Below are 22,769 nucleotides of genomic sequence, written 5' to 3'. Positions count from 1 at the left end.
TGGGAGGCTTTATCAAGGTGACCTGGGGTGCTCAGCGATGCTGCATTGTACCCCCTGCATCCTGGCAATGCCAAACTCATGTTCTGTGTGCAGGAGGCAGGCAAGACGCAGAGACCATCCACATGGTGCTGGGGGATGCAGAACCCGGGCACAGCACCAGTGCAGCACAGATCTGCAGTCAGCGCAGCACCAGGCATGGCAGAGCAGGGCAGACCTGTGTTGGTGGCTCTAGGACCTGCCATGGGACATCCCCAGGTGCCAAGCACCACAGGAGTGATACAGGAGGCCCTCCCTGTACCCTCATCCTGGTGCTGATGCTCACACTAACACTATGCCTGGCATAGCCAAAATAAATTGATGGGATGGATGCTGCACATCCAAAGCCCTGTGTGGCAAGGAGTGAAACTCCCTAATCCACATTTCTTGTCTTTCAAGGGTTTATCAGCATTTTGAGTGAGCTGCCTTAACAGGAGCTGAGTTGGCATCAAATTCGTCATCAAATACAAATCAAAGTCCATAATGATGCTTTTAACTGCCAGTGGTCAATGGCACACTGGTGCCGTGCTGTGGGCATCCCGACCCCACACATCCCAGTGTGATGCTGAGGGCTATGGGGTGCTTGTCCAGGGGCTGTGGCTGCAGCGAAGGGACAAGAGAGGGGATTTCCTGCTCCAATGACTCAGGCTTCCTCCTCCACCCAGCCCCACGCCAGCAGGAAGGAGCCTGCCCCATGGCAGGGACCGGTGCATCCACCCCAGCCTCTTCCTGTGGGTCGGCGCCAGGCAGGGGCCCTGCAGCCGGGGGTCACTGGGGCAGCCTGGTGGGTCCCCCCCATACAAGGGGGGCTTGGTGGGATGCTGTGAGCAGGGCCTGGCCAAACAGGGGTTTCCTGGGGGAAAAGGAGCACCGGGAGTGGTGCCTGCATTGAACGCTTCCCATGCCCGGGCTGCAGGTGCCATGGATGGGTGGGAAGGAATGGAGATGCCATGGATGGGTGGGAAGGGATGGAGACACCATGGATGGGTGGGAAGGGATGGAGACACCATGGATGGGTAGGAAGGGATGGAGACACCATGGATGGGTGGGAAGGGATGGAGACACCATGGATGGGTGGAAAGGGATGGAGACACCATGGATGGGTGGGAAGGGATGGAGACACCATGGATGGGTGGGAAGGGATGGAGATGTCATGGATGGGTGGGAAGGGATGGAGACACCATGGACGGGTGGGAAGGGATGGAGATGCCATGGATGGGTGGGAAGGGATGGAGACAACATGGATGGGGGGGAAGGGATGGAGACGCCATGGATGGGTGGGAAGGGATGGAGATGTCATGGATGGGTGGGAAGGGATGGAGACACCATGGACGGGTGGGAAGGGATGGAGATGCCATGGGTTGGAAGGGTCCCAGTGCAGGCATTGCTCTGGTACATGGTGCCGCTCAGGAACCACACAACTCCTCACTGATTGTGAACACCTTTTGCTGAACAACTGAAAACACAACAACCGGACACACTACACCCGCTTACAGCGGTTACTGTACAGGATACAGTTACGTGGCTGTCAAGACTGATGCTGCATGTGTCTCCCTCCATCGTGCTGCACTGCAGCATCCCTCGTGCCCTGGTATCCATGGATGGAGCTCTGAAACCTGAGGCTGGAGAGGAAGCATCGTTATGGGCAGCACCCACCTCCAGCCACATGGACCCACATGGAGCTCATTTGGGGGGCCAGGCCCACCACAAGCCACGGGAACATTGTGTCCAACCATTAATGCAGCACAGCCAAGTCTACCACTAACCAGGTCCCCAAGTGCCACATCTAAGAGGTTCAATACCTCTTCCCACCTTGGGTATGCTGCACAGTGAGAGTCCTTGTCCAGGCTCCAGCTTTCCTGTTGCCTATGGCCACCATCACCCCAACACCCTTTGGTGCAGAGCACAAACTCACTTGTCATCATCCAACAACGCCATGGTGTGACAGCAACTTGAGCTGCTTCTCTTTAGCAACAGGAGGAGGAGCACCAGGGTGATGGGCAGAAAGAAGCAGAAGATGAGAAACAGACACAGCTCCATCGAGCCCATGCTCTCCACATCTGCTCCATTGAGGCACAAGGAAACAAAACAACCTCCTTGAGCTCATCCAGGGACACAACATGGGACCCACAACCTAGCCCCAGTGGCTCTGGCAAGCCACTACCAGAGCAGGAATCCATCATCTCCCTGACCCTGCTGCCTTCACCACTCACCCTGCCCGGTGGGACTGCTGCCACTCACGCTCATTGCCCCTACTCTCTCCCAGCAAGTTGGTGGTTTCCAGCCGGGATAGCAATGGCAGGCCCCTAGGTTATTGCAGACCTGTGTGACAGACAGGCAGGGATGGGATCTATCACCCCCCACAGAAGGTGATGCCCACACATCCTCACCCACCAGACACCGGGCATGGGGCTCTACTGGTGACACTTGAGCAGCCTTGAGAGATGCTCTGGCACTCCCACCACCAATCTCACCTCTGCTGCTCTCCCCCACTGATAGGACCCAATGGCTGCTTTAGCAAAGCTGTGTCCCCAGCACATCCATGACTTACACCGTGATTGTGGCACTTCATCCCACACGTGTAGTTCAGGACAGCGACAGACACGCACGTCTGGTTCAGGCAGATCTATAGCACAAGCACACAGGCAGCCCTGGCTCAGTTACACACCCAGCTCCATCAGGGAGCTCACAAGGGAGCATCAGGCTTCGTGATGGACCCATCTGAAGGGGTTCCCATGCATCCATCCTCACTCTTTTGGGATGGAGCTGAAGACAAACCACTGCCTTTGTGGTCCTGATGCTTTGCAATGCTTTGTACAAGTCCTTCCTCTCCCAAAGGAGCTGCTACCATCAGGGCATCGCTTACCTTGCCATCACCACAGACAGTGCCATCATTCACCAGCATGGGGTCCCTCTCCATGGGAGGCTTCATGTAGTCAAGCGTTACACACAGCTTGTTCTGCACCAGAGCGTACATCACCGCAGCCTTCTCCGTGGTGAAGGGCCTGGAGCTCGAATATTCACACACAAGCTTCCCACATCGGAGATCCCTGCAAGGGCAGCACAAGCAAAGCACTTGGCCACAGCCACCTTCAGCCTTCCATCGCAGCTCTGTTGCCATCATCACCGGGAGCATGGACCCCAAGCACCCTGTTCCTAGCACATGGACATGGCACCCTTACCTTCACACAGGCCTGGGAAGCATATCCCCTCCCAGCTCCACATGGACTCATTCAGTGCTCAGCTGCGTTTCCCCTGCACGTTTTGGGGTCCCACCTCTCCCGCTCCATGGCAGACCCCGCTGCAGCACTTACTTCCATGCACACCGCTGGTAACCGCGTTGGTTGGAGCCGCAGTGCCCCATTCTGTCCATCTGGCTGTTAATTTCTTCATAGCAAGCCAAGGGCCCATTCTTGGCCACTGCAAACACAGAACGATGCTCAGTGTCTATCCCACAGCCTCTCTCCACCTTGGGAATGAGCATCTCCACAGGCCACCCTGCTCCTCAGTGATGCCCATGGCCATCGGCGTCAGACCCAGCCTGGTCCCTCCAACCCGCCATGGTGGGATGCTCCAGCTTGGATCAACTCCCATGAGGTCTCTGCTCTCACTGACACCTTATAAACACCCCAAACTACCCCATGCCCAGACAGCACACTGATGGGCACTCAGTCCAACACGTTTCCTCCCTTTGCTCCACATCACCCACCCCATTTCATACACACACATAGGTTGGGGTGCCGGGGTTTCCCCCTCCCGGAATCCATCACCCTTACCTGAGCCGAAGATGCTCTGACACTGCTTGTCGGCTGTCTGGCAGAGGCCCCGGTAGCAGAAGGCGGTATTCCTGCTGCAGGGATGCCCGTCCATGACCCAGAGGTCGGGTGAGCACTGCGCAGAGGTGCCGTTGCAATATTCCTTCAATTCACACTCATCCTCGGAGCTGCGCCTACAAACTGCGCCTTTCCTCCTAAACTAAAGAAGAGGGATGAGAGGAGAACCACAACAGTCAGCTGGCTGGGATGGCCAACCCAGGGGGATATACCAGCAAGCGATGCTGGTGCAGGCGGTATCCCATAGGAATGCAGTGTTCCCATCCCATCACACTGCTCACCCGGCACTTCTGGCAGCAGGGTCCCGTCAGGCACTGCACCCCTCGCCTCAGCTTGCAGCCAATGGTGCAGCATGGGTCACGCCTGCATTCCTGGAGGTGACCGGTGGGGACAGTTAGGAAAGGTTCTGCTCCTCCCAGGGATAAGGGATTAAGCTTGGCCTTTCCCATCTCCCAGGCTCTGCTGTGGATGGTGGTACCCAGGGTCCACAGGCCATGCTGGCTGCCACCAGCCACCCATGCTCCCATAGCAAGTCCGCATTGTCCATCCACACAACACCTACAGGCTCCATCCATCCATCCATCCATCCATCCATCCATCATCCATCCATCCATCCATCCATCCATCCATCCATCCATCCATCCATCACCAACACCACACAAGTCCTCTATGACAGCCAAGTGTCTGCATGGCTTCAGGGTCTCATAAAGCCTGCAGAGAGGACTGGAGGATGCAGGAGCAATTCCCACATGCCTTGGCTCTGCCCCGCTGTACCAATGCTCCGCAGCTCACCTCTGCTGTACCGCAGTCGCAAGCCTCTCCCGGCTCCACCACTTTGTTCCCACATTTGGGAGCTTTATAGGCCACATCCATGGCTGGCCTCTTCATCAGGCACTGCCCTTCCCCAGTGGCAAGGAAACGCTGGAAGTCTCTTATGCTGCAGGTGCTGAAGGCTTTCACACCAGGCAAGTGCCTGCAGGTGGGGACAGGGCTGTGGTACCCTGCTCTGAGAAGACATCAGTAACACAGGGGCAACCCATGCCCTCTGCCCCTGCTCATGGATGCACCCCCTGCTCTGCCCTCATGGGTGGCATCACTCGGGTACCACACCAACCCCCCCTGCGTGCCCAGGGGCAGCCTTACACTGAGTTGGGCTGCATGATGCAGGCGGCTCCTGCGCATTGACAGCTCCCAGGCTCCTCCAGCTCCATCCCCAAGCTGAGCCCCAGCAGCTGGGCCACGGCGACTGCGAACGCCTCCAGTGTCATAGCCCTGCGGTACTGCGGGGACAGGGACCGGGCTCAGCCCCACAGCGCTGTGGGGTGGGAAGGTGTGAGGGGTCCTGTGGCCTGGCTGCACAGCTCTGCTCCCACCCGGAGCGGGGTCCTCAGCCAGGGCTTGGATGCTGCGGCACCATCACATCCCCTATAGGGATGGGAGGTGATGGGGCAGACAGACAGAGGTACCGTACCAAGGCAACGCCTCCAGCGTGGGGTTTGAGGCACAGCTTCCTTGCAGAAGATGCACCCACATAACGGGACTGCTCCCTGTAACTGGGGAACAGACCAGAGTCAGTCTGACGCATGGTGTAACGGCATCTTCCTCCCCTTTCGACCCACGCTCCCACAGCCACCCTTATCTTACACAAATAGGAACATTACATCCTGCAGCCACGACATGCGATGCTCGTTTTTCCACTGCAGAAAGCTCTGCAGCAGCTCCTCGGCATCCCCTGTGGTTGGGATCCTGTTCCTTTCAACCCAGAACTCCAGGGAAGACAGCACCATGGTCAGATTGAGGGGAGCAAACATCTGGAAGGAGGCAGACAGACACCACGGCTGGTCCACAGAGCCCTGCTGAGCCACAGCATCCAGCTTGCTCTACGTATGGAGCCTTATCATCACCCACACATCCCATACATGCTCAGGATGCGACCGAAAGCAGCTTACACTGTTCACATAGCTGAAAAGCTGCACTATCTTGGCCACCACAATGTCCTTGTCTGCCCCCATGTAGTCATACTGAAAGGTGGCAAACATAAGAGCACATCAGGGTACTGTGCTCCCTGTGGTCATCCCAAGGGAGGTAGCTCTAGATGCTTACCAGAGCCTTGTCCAAAATGACATGCATTTCCAGGTACAGAGGGGGTCTGCTGACAGCTTCCTTATCCTATAGGAAGACCAAATAACAAAGCAAAACACACACAACATCCCCCATTGCACGTGTTAGTGCAGAGCTGCTGCGGTTCATAGTCCATGGTCAGCTCCTGCACTGCAGAACCAATTGGAGCGGTCAAACAGCCCTGAGCATCCCAAGGTGCAGTTTCCATCATGCACAACATGATACCCTCAACCAGATTCCATCAGTGCTTACAACAAAGGAGCATCTTGGAAAGGCTGAAGAAGGGCACCCACAGCAGAGCAGAGCAGAGGCAAGCAGGGATTCCTTATTCCCAACCACTCTGTATCCCTGCAGCCCCATGCCCTCCTGGTGCCACAAAACCACTGGATGCAAATAAACCTCCAGTCTGCTCACTCAGCATCGGGCCACCCTCACAGCTCCCTCCCAGCACAAGTGGAGGCCTCATCCTTAGCACGGGTAAGTTACAAAGCCCTTTAGCATCTGCTGCACTGAATACACTCAGAAACAACACATTACAGCACAAAGAGCATCCTTCAACTGCACGTTTCCCATGCCCACAGCAACATCCCACTCACCGCTACTGCATCCTCTGGCTCCGGTGGCACCTCCTTAGGCCAGACAAGGGAACTCTTCTCTGCTAACAGATGAGCCTCTGCATTTTCATTCCACACCGGGTACAAGAGATGCTGATTCCTGGCTGCAGCTTCCAGAGGCTTGATCCCGTAGCTGGCATTGGCGAGCTGCAGGATCCCGCTGGGAAGCAAAGGAGCAGAGTGGCAGGAATGGCTCTGCCACCACTGAGTGATGACATCAACATCCCTATGGAACAGCAATGGCTTTACCTGAGGCCGGAGCAGGTGCTGAGTGCCACAAGGGAAATAGGGAAACCCTTGATGTCGCCTTCATAGAAGCAATCCCGCTGGAAGCAGCGAAGCCACATCAATGGCTCAGTGCCCTCTCCACTGAGACCTGGGTAGCGCCACGCTCCCTGATCCCATAGGGAAAGGATGCACGACAGGGAGAAGCACAACACCTCTGGGAACCCACCTTCCCCAGCCACACGGCACCAACCATGAGCACCGCTGGCACTGTTACCTGTGCTCCCTGGGAACGGGCTGCCCCATCCCTGGCAGTGCTCAAGGCCAGGCTGGATGGGGCTGGGAGCAAGCTGCTCTAGCGGGAGGGTTGGAACTGGGTGAGCTTTGAGGTCTCTTCCAACCCAAACCATTGCGTGATTCTATGGCACCGTGTTGGGGCAGAGCAGGGGAAGCCCCTCTCCTGCAGCCACCCCATTCAGAGGCACGGGGGTGCACAGAGCACAGGGTACCTCTGTCACCTCCACGGGTGCCGGCTCGGGTTCTCCGTGGCCATCGCTGTAGACGTGGAAATCCTCCGTCAGAAACGCTCTGTGCACACAACAGAGATGCGGCCCCTGCAGCAGGCACCGTGCGGGACAGAGCCCTCCCCAAGGCCCATGGATGGGGGTGTATGTGTGTGTGTGTGGGTGTGGGTGTTAGGGAGGGTGCGGGTCCCGCTCTGCCCCACTCACTGCTGCCGCAGCCGCACGGTGCGCAGGGTGCCCTCGATGGGGATGATGAAGCTCCGGGCGCGCTGCCCGCGATGAGAGCAGCGTTAGGGACCAGCGGGGCCAACGGGAGTAAGGGGAGGGGGACGAAGAGCGGCGGGGCCGGGGGCTCCGCACCTACCTGCGGGGCACCTCCCGCTGCCACCGACCCCGGCCCGAATCCCAGCCATAGCCATAGCCATACCCATACCCATACCCATAGCCCCAGCCCCGGCGCTGCCCGCATCGCCCCTATGGCCGGTAACGGCCCCGCTGCCCCCCCCCGCACACAGCGCGGACACGCGGCTGAGCCCAACGCCTTTATTAACGACTGCGGGGGGGCCCGCGCCTGCCCCTGCGGCCCCGCCCGGCTCCGGCTCCGGCTCCGGCTCCGCGCTCTCCTCCACGTCCGTGCTCGACTCCGTCTTCGTGTCCGTGTCCCGGCCGCCGTCGGGGCTGCGGGAACACCCGGCCTCAGCGCTGCTCCCTGTCCCTTTCCCCTTCCCCATCACACGTGCGAGCCCCCCCGGCTCTCCCTTTTCCCTGGGGACTGCAGCTCCTCCTTCACTTTCTCCTTTCCCCCGGGAATTCCCAACTGGAAAGCTCTGTTTCCCTGGCTCCCCCACACGGAGGCCCCCTTGACATCGGGAAGTTTTGTTTTGCTTCACCACCAACTCACCCCTGGGTTCGCGACCACCTCCTTGTAAAGAACCCGTTCTACCGCCTCCACCTCACAAACACAGTGATGCTGCAGAGGAGGGAGAGGAGGACGCCGAAGCCCAGCAGCAGCCCGTGTATCAGGGGGGCAGAGCTTTGGACACTTCCAACTGGGGAGCAAAGCAAAGGTGCAGCTCTGGGTGATGCCATGGGCTCAGCTCCACAGTTTGTGGGGTCATAGGAGCTGCTGTTGCACCCATGGGGTACCCACCGGCCTCCCATGGGTTCTCAATGCTGCCACCAACAAAGGGTCCTGTGGTCTCGCAGTCGGGCGGGCTCCAGCCCCGATGGCAGTGGCAGTTCCTGTTGTTGTTGCACACCTGCATGCACCAGGGTGGGCAGAAAGCATCCCTCCTTGTACAGCCTGAGGAGCCTGATTCACTCATCCATGCATCCTGCTCCGGACACAGCACCCTGCCCTGCACAGCTACGCTCATCCTTTCCATCACCATTTCCATGATGTGCCATTAAATCCCCAGTAAATACTCTTGCTTTCCCCCTCCCCTCCCAGTTTTCCATTAATCTAGACAAGCAAAGACTCCACACTCCTTTACCCCCTTTGTTTTTCACTTGGGATGCAAAGGAATTGGGGCAATCTCACTCCATTTCTCCCACAGCAACCCAAAACACACCTCTGGCCCATTCACAAGGGGCCGTTTTACCAGAACCACTCATTCCTCTTCAGCAGCATCAATTCAACCCCATCAAGGTAACGGTGCTGCTGTGACTTACCCCGTGCCCGTGGCATTTCTCCTGCACGTTGCAGTCGTATTTCAGCACTGAATGTGGCTGGCAAGTGCCATTCAAACAAACCTGCAGGACCAAAAGGAGAAGAACCCTGCTGGGCGCTTTTACATCCTTTCACCATTGTTTGCCATCAATCTAAGAAGCATTCTGAGCCCTAAAGTATGACCAAAGGGCAACAGCACAGGCAGTGACTACTGAAAGAGCCCCTTTAACTCACACTGTGAAATGAAGCTATTTCTACCACTACTCCTGTGCCATTTCCAGGTGATCCCATAGGATTTCTCACCTTTCCAGGACCACATTTTGTTCCTTCCTTCACCATGAGAGGATCAAACTTTGTGGGTCCGTTCATGAAGTCAAAAGACACGCAGAGATGCTCTTGCACATGAGCATAAATGATGGCCCCCTTCATCTTTGTGAAGGGAAGGCGATTGGGGTACACGCACACCAACTTCCCACATCCCAGATTCCTAAGACAATCAGCACAATGAATCAGGGCACAGCATCCGATTGATCCCAGTGCTGGGAATGTTGAGGTGCACAGAGCGGGGAGGGGGAATTACACAACATAAAACCACATGGATGTGATGCTCCACAAGAGTTGAATCTGTGACAGCAAAGGAAGAGCCGTCATGTGGACCAGAGCATTAACTGCAGCACCATTAGGTCTGCACTGCACTTGCCTCTGGTTTCTCTCCACCATCGTTTCCCTATGGAACACCCAGAGCTAACACTGCAAAAACACCTGAAGGCAACCTCCTCCCAGGTTATTGCTTTGCATGGGCAGTAAAAGGAAGCACGGATTAGCTGAATGCCCCCAGTTCAACACCCTGCATCCCCTCGCAACCTACGGCCAGGAGCAGGGCTGGTAGCCATCCATCGGGTGGTTGCCACAGTGCCCAAACCTGTCCTGATGGCTGTTGACTTCTTCATAACAGGCCAAAGGAGCATTCTTGGCACCTGAAAGGGTAGAAGTAAAGCTGAGTATAGACCAGGACAGCTCTGTTGCATCCACGTTCAGCCTGAAACCCCCCCTTTGGATGGCCCATTCCTTTCCCATGGTCCCCCCCACTCTTCCCTACACCACACACCCCAGATTCCCTTATTTCACGCAAGAGAGAGCATGTGCATCCATCCCCCTTGGATCCTTCCCCCCTGGACCACCCCTGGAGCTCACTGTTAGCACCAGTGATGCCAGAGCATCCCTTACCTTTCCCATAGATGCGCTGGCACTGCAGGTCCGGGGACTGGCAGCGGCCCTTGTAGCAGTACCCGGTGCCCTGCCCGCAGCCGTGCCCGTCCTGCACGTACAGGTCGGGGGGGCAGGAGGCCGAGGCCCCGGTGCAGAACTCGGCCAGGTCACACTGCTCATCGGCGGCGGGGCGGCACTGCCAGTGCTTGCGCTTGAACTGAGGAGGAGGAGGCAGGAAGGAGCCTTCATCCGCACACAGGCACCACTGGGGTACCCCCATCACAGCATCCCCGCTGCTCTCAGGATGCCCTCTGGTCACACACTGCCCTAAGAGCATCCCCAGTGCTGGAACCTCTCTGCACAGCACAAGGTTTGTCTCCATCCTTCATCATGGGGACACTCTATTTCTCCAAGAATGAATAAAGCTCTGCTTTACCTGACAGCCATCACAACATGATCCAAAAGAGACAAAATGCAGCACAAATATCATTAAGGTTTTTGGACATACCCATCCAAGCAAAACCAGAGGGCTGGTTGACAGCGCTCCTATAGAGCCCACTTGCTCCAAGGTTGAAATATGGGATTAACTTCTGATAACGCTGGGCACAACTCACCTGGCAATTCTGACAGCATAATCCCGAGGAGCACTGCACTCCTGGCTTGAGGAGACACTGGGGAGTACAGCATTTGTCTGAGGCACAGTCCTGCAAACACATCAGGGATCCTTATCCGCTGCGGATTTCCCTATGGGCTGGGTGACCGCTTCCCCTGACCCCACAGTTCCCTCAGTGGGGCCAAGGGATCAGCAGGAACGCTGCCCTTGTGTGCCTTACCCTAGAAATGCTTTCTCCACCCCCTGAGCCCAGTTTACACCCGCTCTCAGCACCCACCTCCATCGACCCACAGTCGCACTGCTCGCCAGCCTCCACCACGCCGTTGCCGCATGAGCCCTTATGGTGGGAAGGCTGGGGCTGAGCTTGCCTCATGATGGGGCAGTCCCTGTTCTGCTTCAGGAAGGTCTCAAAGTCCCTGATGCTGCAGCTGCTGAAGGCTTTTGCCCCATTGAAACTCCTAAAAGGAAGTTATCCATCTGTGTGTTAACACATCCACCCTGCTCGCGTGCTCCGGAGCTCTGTGCAGCTCGGATGCGGGCAGAAGGCGCAGTGGTACCCTGGGTACCCTGGGTGTCTTTCGGTTCTCTTGTCAAACTCAGAGCAGGGATGGGTCTTGCCCAAGCACAGCACACCCAGGACACCTATGATGGGAGCATCCCCAGCCACCAACTCACAGCGCCTCGGGGCTCATGATGCAGACGTGCCCGGGGCAGCGGCACTGCGGGGACTCATCATAGCTGATACCCAGGCTGCGGCCCAGCAGCTGAGCCAGGAGGGCAGCGAAGGACTCCAGTGTTACACCCTTCTGGAACTAGAAGAGAGAGCGGGGCTGCAGCATCTTCCCTGCGCATCCTTCCCATCGGATCCCAGCTCCGGCTGCGGATGCTCCCGTCCATCCCTATGGCTCAGGGACATGGGGCAGATAGGGACAGGCAGCACCGTACCACAGCCACGATGCCGGCAGCATCCCTCTGACACGCTTTTCCTGGAGCTGTTGTGCCCACAAAAGCTGCTTGGTCCCTGTACCTGAAACACAGGCGCATCCACAGGCAGAGCCAATGGTCCTGCCAGGCTTTATGCTTGCAAAGCCTCTTAGCTTATACAAGAGGCATCCCATCAAAGCAATGTCTGCCCTTCACAAGCACGGGCGTTCAGCAGGTCGCTATCTGCCCTTAATGACAACAGGTTCTTACAGCAGCAGATAGGGCACTTCAGGGGGCTGCAGGACGTGGCTGCTCTTCTTCCACTGCATGAGCTGCATCAGCACTGCTTCTGCATTCCCTGTTGTCTTCAGCATGCTGCTATCCATCCAGACCTCCACGGAGGACAGTGTGACCGTTAGGTTGAGAGACCTGAACACCTGAAAGGTCAATGAGAGAAGTGGCTGCTTCCCATATGCTCCGTTTCAGGCGCTGCTTGAATGGTTGCTCCTTCAGGCAAACAAATGGAGCAGCTGGCAACTGCTCTGCTGCTCTGTGTGTGTGATGGGAATGGTGCAGGAAATGGACATGGAAGCGTGTCCGAAAGGGAACCCCCAAATTCAGTTCAGTGAGTGGGATCTAATACAGACAACCTGGGCTTGAGCAGAGGTATTGAATACACAAAGTGCTTCTTGTCTGCATTTTTGCCTGTTTCCAGGAGGAGACACTCTAGCCCCTTGGATTTCAAGCCAAACGCTCGCATAGATGCCTATGCTGTGATTACACACACAGGGAAAAGCCCCAATCACTCCCTAAGAGGCAGATGGAAAGGAGCAGCGGAGGCTGCCGGCTCCTGCCTATGAGCATCAATACCCCTTGGGGAGCACGTACCATGGGACAGTGTTTGATGTAGGGGGTTGAGGATCAGGCACTGATGGACTGCAGAGCAGCACTGGTTTACAGCACCAGTAAGGGGGGCAAAAGCCCCTCCACAGCCTGGATGAGTCCTAGGCAAACCTGAAGCTCTGCCAGCCTAACCCAAAGAGTCAAAAGCTGAGAGTTGGTACCATCAGAAAGCACTTTTAGTTGTTATCTTCTCCAAAATCGGTCCAATCCTACCCATCAGTGTGATGGGTATCAGTGTGCTGAAATGAACCATCTCATTCTCCATCTCAGTACATCCAAATCACACAAAACTCACAATGCTGAGCAGGCTGGCGACCTGAACCATCTTCTGGACCACAACGTAGTCATCTGCACCCAGGTAGTCGTACTGAAACAGGACATGAGGTTGGTTGTAGGTTATTTACCATGCAGAAGCACGTGGGGTATCACAGTCATTCTCAGAGGGGTTTCTGCACACTGAAACGTGCTGGGCAGGACCATGGGGACAACCACAGTGATGTAGCACTGATCCAGGGGAAGAATGGAAACAGAGGACAGGAACCAAGTGACCCACACTTACCAAAGCCCTCTCCAAAATGAGGTGCAGCGCGATCTTCCTCTCGTGCCCGAGCTGGAAAACAGGGTTCTTCACTGTTAATCATTCATTGCACCGGCTCAGTCACGAGGCATAAGGAATGCTGGCTCATCTGAGACACTAAACCCTCCCCAAGGCACTGCCATCTGCTGATGCTATTGTTAGGACAGAAAGCAAAAGCCTTGCACTAACACTTGGGACAAGACTGAAGGCTTTTGCTCATGGCATTGGCTCTGGGTTAAGGTGAGCCCTGGGATGCTCACATGAATCCCATGGCTGAAGCAGCCAGCACATCGCTGCCAACCATCTGCAAACCAGAGGGAGAAATACTCCCCTTTTCCAAACCCATCATCAAACCTTGTGGCCCTTGGGGACACCTCTCATTAGGCACTAGATGGGGAATGACCCACACAACAAGCATCCCTGTCCATGCCGACAGCACCCAACAACGCTTCCCACGGGATAAGACCCCCTTTGTGTGATGGGGACAGCAGCAGCACGGCGACAACCAACACTCGGAGCTCACTTCATCCCATCCCTGTGCTCTGCTTGCTGCCTCCATCGCTGTCAGCCCATCGGGCCCTGCCTCGGGGCGGCTGCTGGTGAGGAGGGAACCCGCGGCCTGCCCGTCCCTCACGCGGTACACAAGGTGCTCGAACGCAGGGGAATAGCCCAGGGGCTCGATGCCGTAGCTGACGTTGTCGAACTGCAGCAAGCCCCTGCAGGGGACAGCGCTGGATGCTGACATCGGGGTGCTGCAGCATCCCTGGGTACCAATGCACTGCAGCATCCCTGGGTACCAATGCGCTGCAGCATCCCTGGGTATCCATGCGCTGCAGCATCCCTGGGTACCCATGCGCTGCAGCATCCCTGGGTACCCATGCGCTGCAGCATCCCTGGGTACCGATGCGCTGCAGCATCCCTGGGTACCCATGCGCTGCAGCATCCCTGGGTACCCATGCGCTGCAGCATCCCTGGGTACCCATGCGCTGCTCCCTTACCTGAGCCCTGAGCACGTGCTGAGGGTCACTGCTGAGCTGGGGAAGCCGTCGATGTAGCCCCGGTAGTAGCAGCTTCCCTGCATCAGGATAGAGCACAAGGAGCCCCTTCTGAAAGGCAGCCCCATCAAGGGTTGCATGGACAACCTCTCAAGGAATTAAGGAGAAATCCTAATGTGGGGATGTGGCACCCACACAATAAGGCCCGATGCTGGCTCTTCTCATGGTCCCCCCCACAAGGAACAGTGGCCATGGCCAGAATCATCACCTTTAAACCAAACAATCTCAGTGCCTCCAAAACCCTTCCCAAACATGAATCTGACCATGCAAGGAAAACTTGGTTTGTCCTCATGCTGTGCTTAGGAAGCAAAAATGTGGAGAAGGGCAATAACAGCAGCACTGAGCTGTTGGTACCTTGATAGGGGGCGAGGCGGAGCGCAGAGATCCCTGCTCATTGTACGTGTAAATCCTGAAATCATCCGATAGAAAGAATCTAGAGCAGAAAAGCAATGAAACCCTCTGAAAACGCTCTGTGATGCTCTGATCCAGAGCTCATAGAGGTCATTGAGGGTCCCGTAGCTGTAGGTGATGGATGCCCTGGCACAGCCAGACCCTGCTGGAGCAGCAGTGGCTGGATGAGGCAGCATCAGGACCAACTCACTGTGGCTGCAGGTGGATGGTGTACGGCCTCCCCTCTATCTTGAGGATGTAGGACACGGCATCCTTGGTGTGCAGGAGAGCAGAGAAAGGGAGAATTGGCTGTGGAAAGGCACTGAGGGCAGCTGCAAACCCAAGGGGTGAGCACGAGAGCTCCAAGGAACTTGGAGCTATAGGGATGCTGGGGATGGACTCTTCATTAGGGACTGTAGTGATAGGACAAGGGGTGATGGGTTCAAACTGAAACATGGGAAGTTTAGATTGGATATAAGGAGGAAATTCTTTCCTGTGAGGGTGGTGAGGCACTGGAATGGGTTGCCCAGGGAGGTTGTGAATGCTCCATCCCTGGCAGTGCTCAAGGCCAGGTTGGATGTGGCCTCGTGTGCCATGGTTTAGTGTGAGGTGTCCCTGCCCATGGCAGGGGGTTGGAACTGGATGATGTTAAGGTCCTTTCCAACCCAACCCATTCTATGATTGCTTCAGTACCGTCTCTCCAGCTCTTTCTGAGAGCAGCTTCTGGGGAACCGTGATGTGCAGCAGCATTTGGGACCCTAGGGAAAGCATTGGTTTTCCTAGTTACAATCCCAGATGGTTACCACCATGTCAGGACTGCATATACCTGTACAGGCACCCTTATAGCCCGTGGACAGATGCGGTTGCTACCTGCAGAGGTTCTTCCAACTCTAGTTTCTACCCTGCTATCATCCAGCCACACTGTACCCTGCGGTATCTAGGCACTTGCATGGGTAAAACAAAGCTCTGTGCGTGCCTAGTGCTGGATCAGAGCCCGGATGAGACCAAGCCCAGCTGAACAAACCCACCTCGCACCAGGAAACGAAATGGGATGCAGAGATGCCAATCACCCCCTCCCATCCACAGCCACTCAAGGAACGTCCCATTGGGAAGGGACCACGCTGCCAGCTCCATCCCCGGTGTCACCATCCCCATGCAGCTCTGCCACATGACCAGCACAAGGGGTTCAACGCTTGTCAATGAGCAGGGATCAAACCCATCCTCGTTCGGCACCGCGATGGGAGCACGAACCCATCCCGGGCAGGGATGCGGGCAGGGATGCGGGCAGGGATGCGGGTAGGGATGCGGGTAGGGATGCAGGGAGGGATGTGGGCAGGGATGAGGGCAGGGATGTGGGCAGGGATGAGGGCAGGGATGTGGGTAGGGATGTGGGCAGGGATGCAGGGAGGGATGTGGGCAGGGATGCGGGCAGGGATGAGGGCAGGGACGCGGGCAGGGACGCGGGGCTCTCACTCACGCAGCGCGGTCACCACCGCGGCGCCCATCGCGCCCCGGCTGCCGGTAACGGCCCCGCAGGGTCCGTCCCCCCCCCCCGCCCCGCGCACAGCGCGGACGCGCGGCTCCACCCAACGCCTTTATTAACGCCCGCGGCTGGACCCCGCGCTCGGCTCTGGCTCCGTGTCCGCGTCCGTGTCTGGGTCCGTGTCCAGCCCCGTCACCGAGCTCCACTCCGAGACCTCGCTGCTCTCCGCGGTGACGGCGCTGCTGGGAGGTGCGGGGCAGCGCCTCAGCTACGGAGCCCTTCGTCCATGGGGTCTCCCCATGCCCGGGTCCACTCAGGCCCAGATCCCTTCATCCCTGGGGTCTCCAAGTCCCTGGATCCCCTCAGCCCTGCACCCCTTCATCACTGGGGTCTCCCCATCCCCAATCCCTTCATCCCTGGGGTCTCCCCATCCCCGATCCCTTCATCCCTGGGGTGTCTCCATCCCCAATCCCTTCATCCCTGGGGTCTCCCCATCCCCGGGTCCCCTCAGCCCCAGGGGAACCTCCTCCTATCCACAGCTCCGGAGGGAATCCCCCAGCCCCAGGGATCCCCTCACCCCCCCCCAGGGAGCTCCATGCCCCATCCCCTCCTGGCATCTCACCTATTGGTGCTCGGGGGCCGTGCTCCGCACAAGCCCAGCGCCCACCACCGGATCAGGAGGCAGATGGCCCCGGCCAGGAGGAGCAGGAGCAGGCAGGAGCCCAGCACCGGCCACGCCGTTGCCACATCCTCCATCGCCCGCGCCAGGGACAGACCTGCTGGGGCAGCAGAATGGGACCAGCGCTCTCCTCCTGCACCCCGTCCCAGCGCCCATCACCTCCCCTCGGTACTGACCCCCATCGGGCAGCGGGAGGCCGCTGTCGGTGCTGCCCCCAAGGCGGGATCCCCTCTGCAGGCAATCCGGGGGCTTCCAGCCGGGGTGGCAGTGGCACTGCCCCTTGTTGTTGCACACCTGGAAAGCCAGGGGATGGGTGCTGAGCGATGAAGCCATGCAAGGGACCAGGGCCCCTCCTGCCCCAGCCACCACCAGCCTCTGCCCCATGGTTGGGACAAGGCCATGGGCACTTAGCAGCACTCCAAGGTCATTTAGGAAGGGAATCATGCAAGGAACACACTCTAAAGTGCAGGATCATGACTCTGAGACACTGAGCAAGCATCACACATCATCCTCCTGCAAACCCCACCCCAACCACCCAACACCTGCATCTCCCCCAGCTCCGCTGCCCTCAGTTCTTTCTCCCTTCATTCCTGCTTCCTTCTTTCCCCCCTTCCATCAACCAAGCCAACCATCGCATCCTCTTACGCCGTGGCCGTGGCACTTCACTTTGCTATCGCAGCCATAGCCCAGGACCGAACGTGGCTGGCAAGTGTCGTTTATGCACACCTAGAAACACCACAATGGCTTCAGCTTGGCCATCACAGCGCCCACCCCGTGTCCCATCGCTTTAGGGGGTTACCAAACCCTTTCTCACCTTCCCAGAGCCACACTTTGCTCCTGGTGGAACCAGGGTAGGATCCAGCCTTGCTCCTGCATGCAGGTAATTCAGAGACACACACAACCGCCCGCGCACGTGGACGTAGGCAACGGCAGCCACATCCGTCGGGAAGGGTTTTCTGTACGGGTACGTGCAGATGAGCTTCCCACACCTCAGGTCCCTACAAAATCCACGTGCAGGGGCTGTGTACCTCACACACACGTGTGGTGCTACCCGATGGAGCACTAGAAACCTTACGCAGCGCGATGCAAAGCTGCATGAGAAAGGATGAGCGGGACTGGGAAGGCAAACTGGGTACCCAAGGAGAGACGTGGCCCTGCTAACAAGGACACACACCTATTGATTGCATTGCCAGTCCTCTATCAGCTGGAGCCTGGATGCTTTCTTGGGCTGGAAAGCCCTGTTTAAATGTGCCCTTCCCCAAGCTTACCTCCAAGAGCAGGACTTAAAGCCTCGGCTGGGCTGCAACCCGCAGTGGCCAAACCTGTCCTGCTGGCTGTTGAGTTCCTCATAACAAGCCACAGGAGCGTTCCTTGAACCTACAAGTTTAGCAATAGGATTCGCTCGCATTTAAAGGAACCCAAAGGGAGGTCTTTGGGTGTCCAACCACATCTTTGCTATTCGTGCTGCTCACAGCAGAACAGAGATGCTCTTTGCTACGTGCTGCTTGCAGCAGAACAGAGATGCTCTTTGCTACGTGCTGCTTGCAGCAGAACAGAGATGCTCTTTGCTACGTGCTGCTTGCAGCAGAACAGAGATGCTCTTTGCTAATTGAAGCAAACGTAGTACCTGTCCCTAAAGTGCCAGCCCCAGCTATTAGCAAACAGGAGGTCAGTTCCTGATTAAGCCTGCTCACAGGTAACAACGTGCATTTGATGTTATTGCTTTCATTGTTACCTCTGAGGAACCAGGAGAACCACGCGCTAATGAAGTGCCTCTTAACCAGAGACAGAGCTGAGCTTGCATCCTTCCTCCTAAAGCTGCATCCTTCCTCCTCCAGTGCCTCCCTCTCCACCCACTGCCCCTCCAGTGCATTGAAGAGCAAAGGCACAAACCCAGCCCCGCCATGGCAGCCCCGGTGCAACCAGAGCATCCCTTACCTTTCCCATAGATGCGCTGGCACTGCAGGTCCGGGGACTGGCAGCGGCCCTTGTAGCAGTACCCGGTGCCCAGCCCGCAGCCGTGCCCGTCCTGCACGTACAGGTCGGGGGGGCAGGAGGCCGAGGCCCCGGTGCAGAACTCGGCCAGGTCACACTGCTCATCGGCGGCGGGGCGGCACTGCCAGTGCTTGCGCTTGAACTGAGGAGGAGGAGGCAGGAAGGAGCCTTCATCCACACACAGGCACCACTGGGGTACCCCCATCACAGCATCCCCGCTGCTCTCACGATGCCCGCTGGGGCACTCTGATCACACACTGCCCTAAGAGCATCCCCAGTGCTGGAACCTCTCTGCACAGCACAAGGTTTGTCTCCATCCTTCATCATGGGGACACTCTATTTCTCCAAGAACAAATGTATAAAGCTCTGCTTTACCTGACAGCCATCACAACATGGTCCAGAGGAACACTGCACTCCTGGCTTGAACTGACACCCTGCAGTACAGCATTTGTCCTTCAAGCAGGCCTGTGGGGGCATCACAAACCCCACATTGTTTGAGAGACAATCTCAAACCCCACATAATGCACCTTGGGCTGGCTCCAGCTCCAGGGATCAGACCTGGTACCAATGCCCACATCCAGCCCTGATCGCCCACCTTGGCCGGCCCGCAGTCACACTGCTCGCCGGGCTCCACGATGCCATTGCCGCAGGTGGCAGCTCTCTGGGAGGATGGACCGGTCAGGGGGGGTCTGCTGAACAGGCACGCGCCTCCACCGTGCTTCAGGAAGGCCTCAAAGTCCCTGATGCTGCAGGTGCTGAAGGCTTTTACCCCACTGAAGTGTCTGAAGCACAGCAATCATTCATTCATATGATAACACATCCATTGCCAGCCTCCAAACCTCCATCCTCCCACCTCCTGGTACCCAACCACCAACTCACAGCGCCTCAGGGCTCATGATGCAGACGTGCCCGGGGCAGTGGCACTGCGGGGACTCATCATAGCCGATGCCCAGGCTGCGGCCCAGCAGCTGAGCCAGGAGGGCAGAGAAGGACTCCAACGTTGTGGCCTCCTGGTACTAGAGGAGGAGAGAGCGGGGCTGCAGCATCTTCCCTGCGCATCCTTCCCATCGGATCCCAGCTCCGGCTGCGGATGCTCCCGTCCATCCCTATGGCTCAGGGACATGGGGCTGATAGGGACAGGCAGCACCGTACCACAGCCACGATGCCGGCAGCATCCCTCTGACACGCTTTTCCTGGAGCTGTTGTGCCCACAAACGCTGCTTGGTCCCTGTACCTGAAACACAGGGAGACCCCATCACTAGGGGTAATTTGGGGGTCATGGGTTTGGATGGCCTGAGTCCCACTGGGATGCTCCATAGCCCCCAGAAACCAGGGCTGCACCATGCCCTGGCCAGGGGCCACGGGCACAATCACATCCACCACATTAGCACTGAAAGCCTGGTTAGAAGGTATGGACTTGAGAGAAATACTGCCAGGATATAAATGAATTAGAATCCCTACCAAGTGACCTTTAACGAGTACCAAAACCTCTCTCTTACACCAAGAGGTAAGCGGTGTCGTAGGGCTGCAGAGCGAGGTGGGTCTTTGCCCATAGCAAAAAGCGCTGCAGAAGGTCCTCTGCTTCCCCCACTGTCGAGACTTTATTGCCCTGTGTCCACAGCTCCAGGGAGGCCAGCACGATGGTGACATTGAGAGCATGAAACACCTGCAAGCACAGCAACCGCCTGCTCGGGTCCCTCTCCACACCCATTCAATCACCCATTGCTATTGTCAGCCACTGGGTGCCATCTGCACCCTCCTCCCCAAACCAAAGCACTCAGGTGGCCCTTACCAACACCAACCCCTCCATCACCTTACCACAGGCTTTCAGACTTACACTGTTGACCAGATTGAAGACCTGGATTACCATCTGTGTCGCCGCCTTCGTGTCCGAACCCATGTGGTCATACTGCAAGATAACCCAAGGGCACATAAGAGCAGGCATCATTCACCACTATAACGATGATTGCCAACATGCCATCGTGTAAATGTAAAACATGGATTTCACCCTTTCTTCCCTATAAATCCACAGTACATAACAGTTTTCAAAGGGAAAAGAAACCCATGCAAAAGGTGGGAAATGGCATCATTTTGTGCTCAAAATCAGGCAAACACAAGGGCACAATGAGTGGCCCAGGCTTACCAAAGCCTTGTCCAAAATGACATACACCTGCAGGTATTTGGGAGATCGTGCTGCAGCTGATAGTGGCTGGAAAACAAAAGAGCCTCTAATGCTACTTATTCCTACACCCTATAATCACCTTGTGCCCAAGGTTTGCCCCGCTGCTCAAGTACCCATTCAAATGCAACTCTTTGATGCCTTCAAACGAGCCCAAGGGCAGAAGCTGTTCTAACTTTGCCATTTCTGACTGTTTTCAAAGCCATTTTACCTTGGTGATGCTTCTCATCAGGCAACAACCCAGGTGATGCCAGGTCACTGGTGCTTCTAAACATCCCCCCCATCCCTGTCCATGCAGACAGCACCCAACAACGCTTCCCATGGGATAAGACCCCCTTTGTGTGACACGGCAACAACCGGCACTCGGAGCTCACTTCATCCCGTCCCTGTGCTCTGCTCGCTGCCTCCATCGCTGTCAGCCCATCGTGCCCTGCCTCGGGGCGGCTGCTGGTGAGGAGGGAACCCGCGGCCTGCCCGTCCCTCACACGGTACACAAGGTGCTCAAACGCAGGGGAATAGCCCAGGGGCTCGATGCCGTAGCTGACGTTGTCGAACTGCAGCAAGCCCCTGCAGGGGACAGCGCCGGATGCTGACACCGGGGTGCTGCAGCACCCCTGGGTACCGATGCGCTGCAGCACCCCTGGGTACCGATGCGCTGCAGCACCCCTGGGTACCCATGCGCTGCAGCATCCCTGGGTACCGATGCGCTGCAGCATCCCTGGGTACCCATGCGCTGCTTCCTTACCTGAGCCCTGAGCATGTGCTGAGGGTCACTGCTGAGCTGGGGAAGCCATCGATGTAGCCCTGGTAGTAGCAGCTTCCCTGCATCAGGATAGAGGACAATCCCATCACCCATCACTCAACACATAGTAGACACGGTCCTGGGCTGCATCACTTAATGGTTCAAAATCCCCAAAGCAACCCAAAGTTACCTTGAACCGGACTGAACCAGCGAGCGCAGCTCCCACCTCATTCGACACGAAGATCTTGAAATCCTCAGATAAAAAGACACTACAAAAGAAAGGCATCAAAAGGGAAGCACCTACAATAACACCCCTTACCTGCCTCCTTGAGCTCCTTGCCATCAGCGGCGTCAGGGCCCACTCACTGCGGGTGCAGGCGGATGGTGTACGGCCTCCCCTCGATGCTGAGGACGTAGGACACTGCATCCTTGGCGTGCAGGAGAGCAGAGAAAGGGGGAGTTAGCACCACTGGCTGTGGAAAAGCCTGTGCTGAGGGCACCTGGGAGCACTCAGGGCAAGCCCAAGCAGCTCATTGCCCCATTAAGGAGCAAGGATGGGTATATCCCCCCCATTCCAGCTGCAGCACATCTGCAGCATCCCAACCCCTGCAGCTGGAGACCAACGTGCCTCGGTCGCGTTGCGGGGCAGCCGCAGCGGCACCGTGACCTGGGAGCCTGGAGGAGGGGGGGAAGAGAGACCCGGGTGATGCTGAACCCATCCCGGAGCCAGCATCAGCCGCGGAGGGGCGGTCTCGGACTCACGCAGCGGCCCCACGAGGAGCAGCAGCAGCAGCAGCGCCCGGCGCGGCCCCATCGCCATCGGTAACGGCTGCCCCGCTGCCGTTCGTCCCCGCCCAGCCCCGAAAGCAGAGGCGGAGACGAGCGAGCGCCTTGTACAAAAACCGGCGTCTTTATTGCTCTTTGTTGCTTACAACGCGGGGCGGGAGCAGCCCTTGGGTACCGGGATGCGCAGGGGACAGGCACACAACAGGAGTCAG

The 22,769-nt window shown here is 57.3% G+C and overlaps 3 protein-coding genes across 3 annotated transcripts; all 3 read right to left on the bottom strand.

The window, feature by feature from the left end:
* Nucleotides 1-1,465: 1,465 nt before the first annotated feature.
* LOC133210347 (disintegrin and metalloproteinase domain-containing protein 32-like) lies at nt 1,466-8,084 on the bottom strand. The gene is made up of 19 exons (XM_061349629.1): nt 7,746-8,084; nt 7,561-7,622; nt 7,348-7,417; nt 6,854-6,930; nt 6,587-6,764; nt 5,973-6,038; nt 5,819-5,890; nt 5,514-5,680; nt 5,341-5,422; nt 5,013-5,149; nt 4,662-4,842; nt 4,151-4,240; nt 3,813-4,011; nt 3,351-3,456; nt 2,903-3,086; nt 2,588-2,662; nt 2,250-2,358; nt 1,952-2,096; nt 1,466-1,658 (listed from the first exon to the last, which is right to left on the bottom strand). Exons 1-19 carry the CDS (start codon nt 8,082-8,084, stop codon nt 1,565-1,567), a joined length of 2,433 nt encoding a protein of 810 aa, XP_061205613.1. The 3' UTR covers nt 1,466-1,564.
* Nucleotides 7,859-16,198, bottom strand: LOC133210379 (disintegrin and metalloproteinase domain-containing protein 32-like). Its single transcript, XM_061349695.1, has 20 exons — nt 16,171-16,198; nt 15,387-15,451; nt 14,905-14,966; nt 14,658-14,736; nt 14,247-14,323; nt 13,772-13,964; nt 13,231-13,281; nt 12,967-13,038; nt 12,039-12,205; nt 11,790-11,871; nt 11,520-11,656; nt 11,122-11,302; nt 10,846-10,935; nt 10,250-10,448; nt 9,891-9,999; nt 9,326-9,509; nt 9,025-9,105; nt 8,504-8,612; nt 8,255-8,402; nt 7,859-8,031 (listed from the first exon to the last, which is right to left on the bottom strand). The coding sequence occupies exons 1-19, from the start codon at nt 16,196-16,198 to the stop codon at nt 8,293-8,295; spliced, it is 2,076 nt and encodes a 691-aa protein (XP_061205679.1). The 3' UTR covers nt 7,859-8,031; nt 8,255-8,292.
* Nucleotides 16,199-16,291: 93 nt separating this feature from the next.
* LOC133210346 (disintegrin and metalloproteinase domain-containing protein 2-like) lies at nt 16,292-22,591 on the bottom strand. The gene is made up of 19 exons (XM_061349628.1): nt 22,400-22,591; nt 22,138-22,205; nt 21,962-22,040; nt 21,775-21,851; nt 21,362-21,596; nt 20,994-21,101; nt 20,688-20,759; nt 20,350-20,516; nt 20,003-20,084; nt 19,730-19,866; nt 19,446-19,632; nt 19,226-19,315; nt 18,794-18,992; nt 18,124-18,232; nt 17,670-17,853; nt 17,501-17,581; nt 17,032-17,149; nt 16,799-16,952; nt 16,292-16,418 (listed from the first exon to the last, which is right to left on the bottom strand). The coding sequence occupies exons 1-19, from the start codon at nt 22,589-22,591 to the stop codon at nt 16,292-16,294; spliced, it is 2,466 nt and encodes an 821-aa protein (XP_061205612.1).
* Nucleotides 22,592-22,769: the final 178 nt, after the last annotated feature.

The sequence above is a fragment of the Neopsephotus bourkii genome, unplaced genomic scaffold (genome assembly GCF_033783945.1).
Source record: "Neopsephotus bourkii isolate Nb327-2 ecotype Australia unplaced genomic scaffold, CSIRO-AGI_Nbou_v1 NB_457, whole genome shotgun sequence".
Classification (NCBI taxonomy): domain Eukaryota; kingdom Metazoa; phylum Chordata; class Aves; order Psittaciformes; family Psittacidae; genus Neopsephotus; species Neopsephotus bourkii.
Note: the sequence above shows the minus strand (reverse complement) of the source record. Positions and strands in the feature narration are given on the sequence as shown.

Bases quoted from the DNA above. Each gene is read 5' to 3' on its own strand.
- LOC133210379 (XM_061349695.1), bottom strand. From the start codon at position 16,198: ATGGGCGCCGCGGTGGTGACCGCGCTGC. The intron at 13,282-13,771 runs GTGAGCTCCGAG...CCTGTTTTCCAG, and splicing joins GAGCACAGGGATGGGATGAA to CTCGGGCACGAGAGGAAGAT. The intron at 9,106-9,325 runs GTGAGAAATCCT...TTGGTCCTGCAG, and splicing joins CAAAATGTGGTCCTGGAAAG to GTTTGTTTGAATGGCACTTG.
- LOC133210346 (XM_061349628.1), bottom strand. From the start codon at position 22,591: ATGGCGATGGGGCCGCGCCGGGCGCTGCTGCTGCTGCTGCTCCTCGTG. The intron at 22,206-22,399 runs GCACGTTGGTCT...GCTCTCCTGCAC, and splicing joins TGCCCCGCAACGCGACCGAG to GCCAAGGATGCAGTGTCCTA. The intron at 18,233-18,793 runs GTAAGGGATGCT...CTAAACTTGTAG, and splicing joins CCAGCGCATCTATGGGAAAG to GTTCAAGGAACGCTCCTGTG.
- LOC133210347 (XM_061349629.1), bottom strand. From the start codon at position 8,084: ATGGGGAAGGGGAAAGGGACAGGGAGCAGCGCTGAGGCCGGGTGTTCC. The intron at 6,931-7,347 runs GTGACAGAGGTA...CGCTGCTTCCAG, and splicing joins CCGAGCCGGCACCCGTGGAG to CGGGATTGCTTCTATGAAGG. The intron at 5,150-5,340 runs GTACGGTACCTC...CTGTCCCCGCAG, and splicing joins ACGCTGGAGGCGTTGCCTTG to TACCGCAGGGCTATGACACT.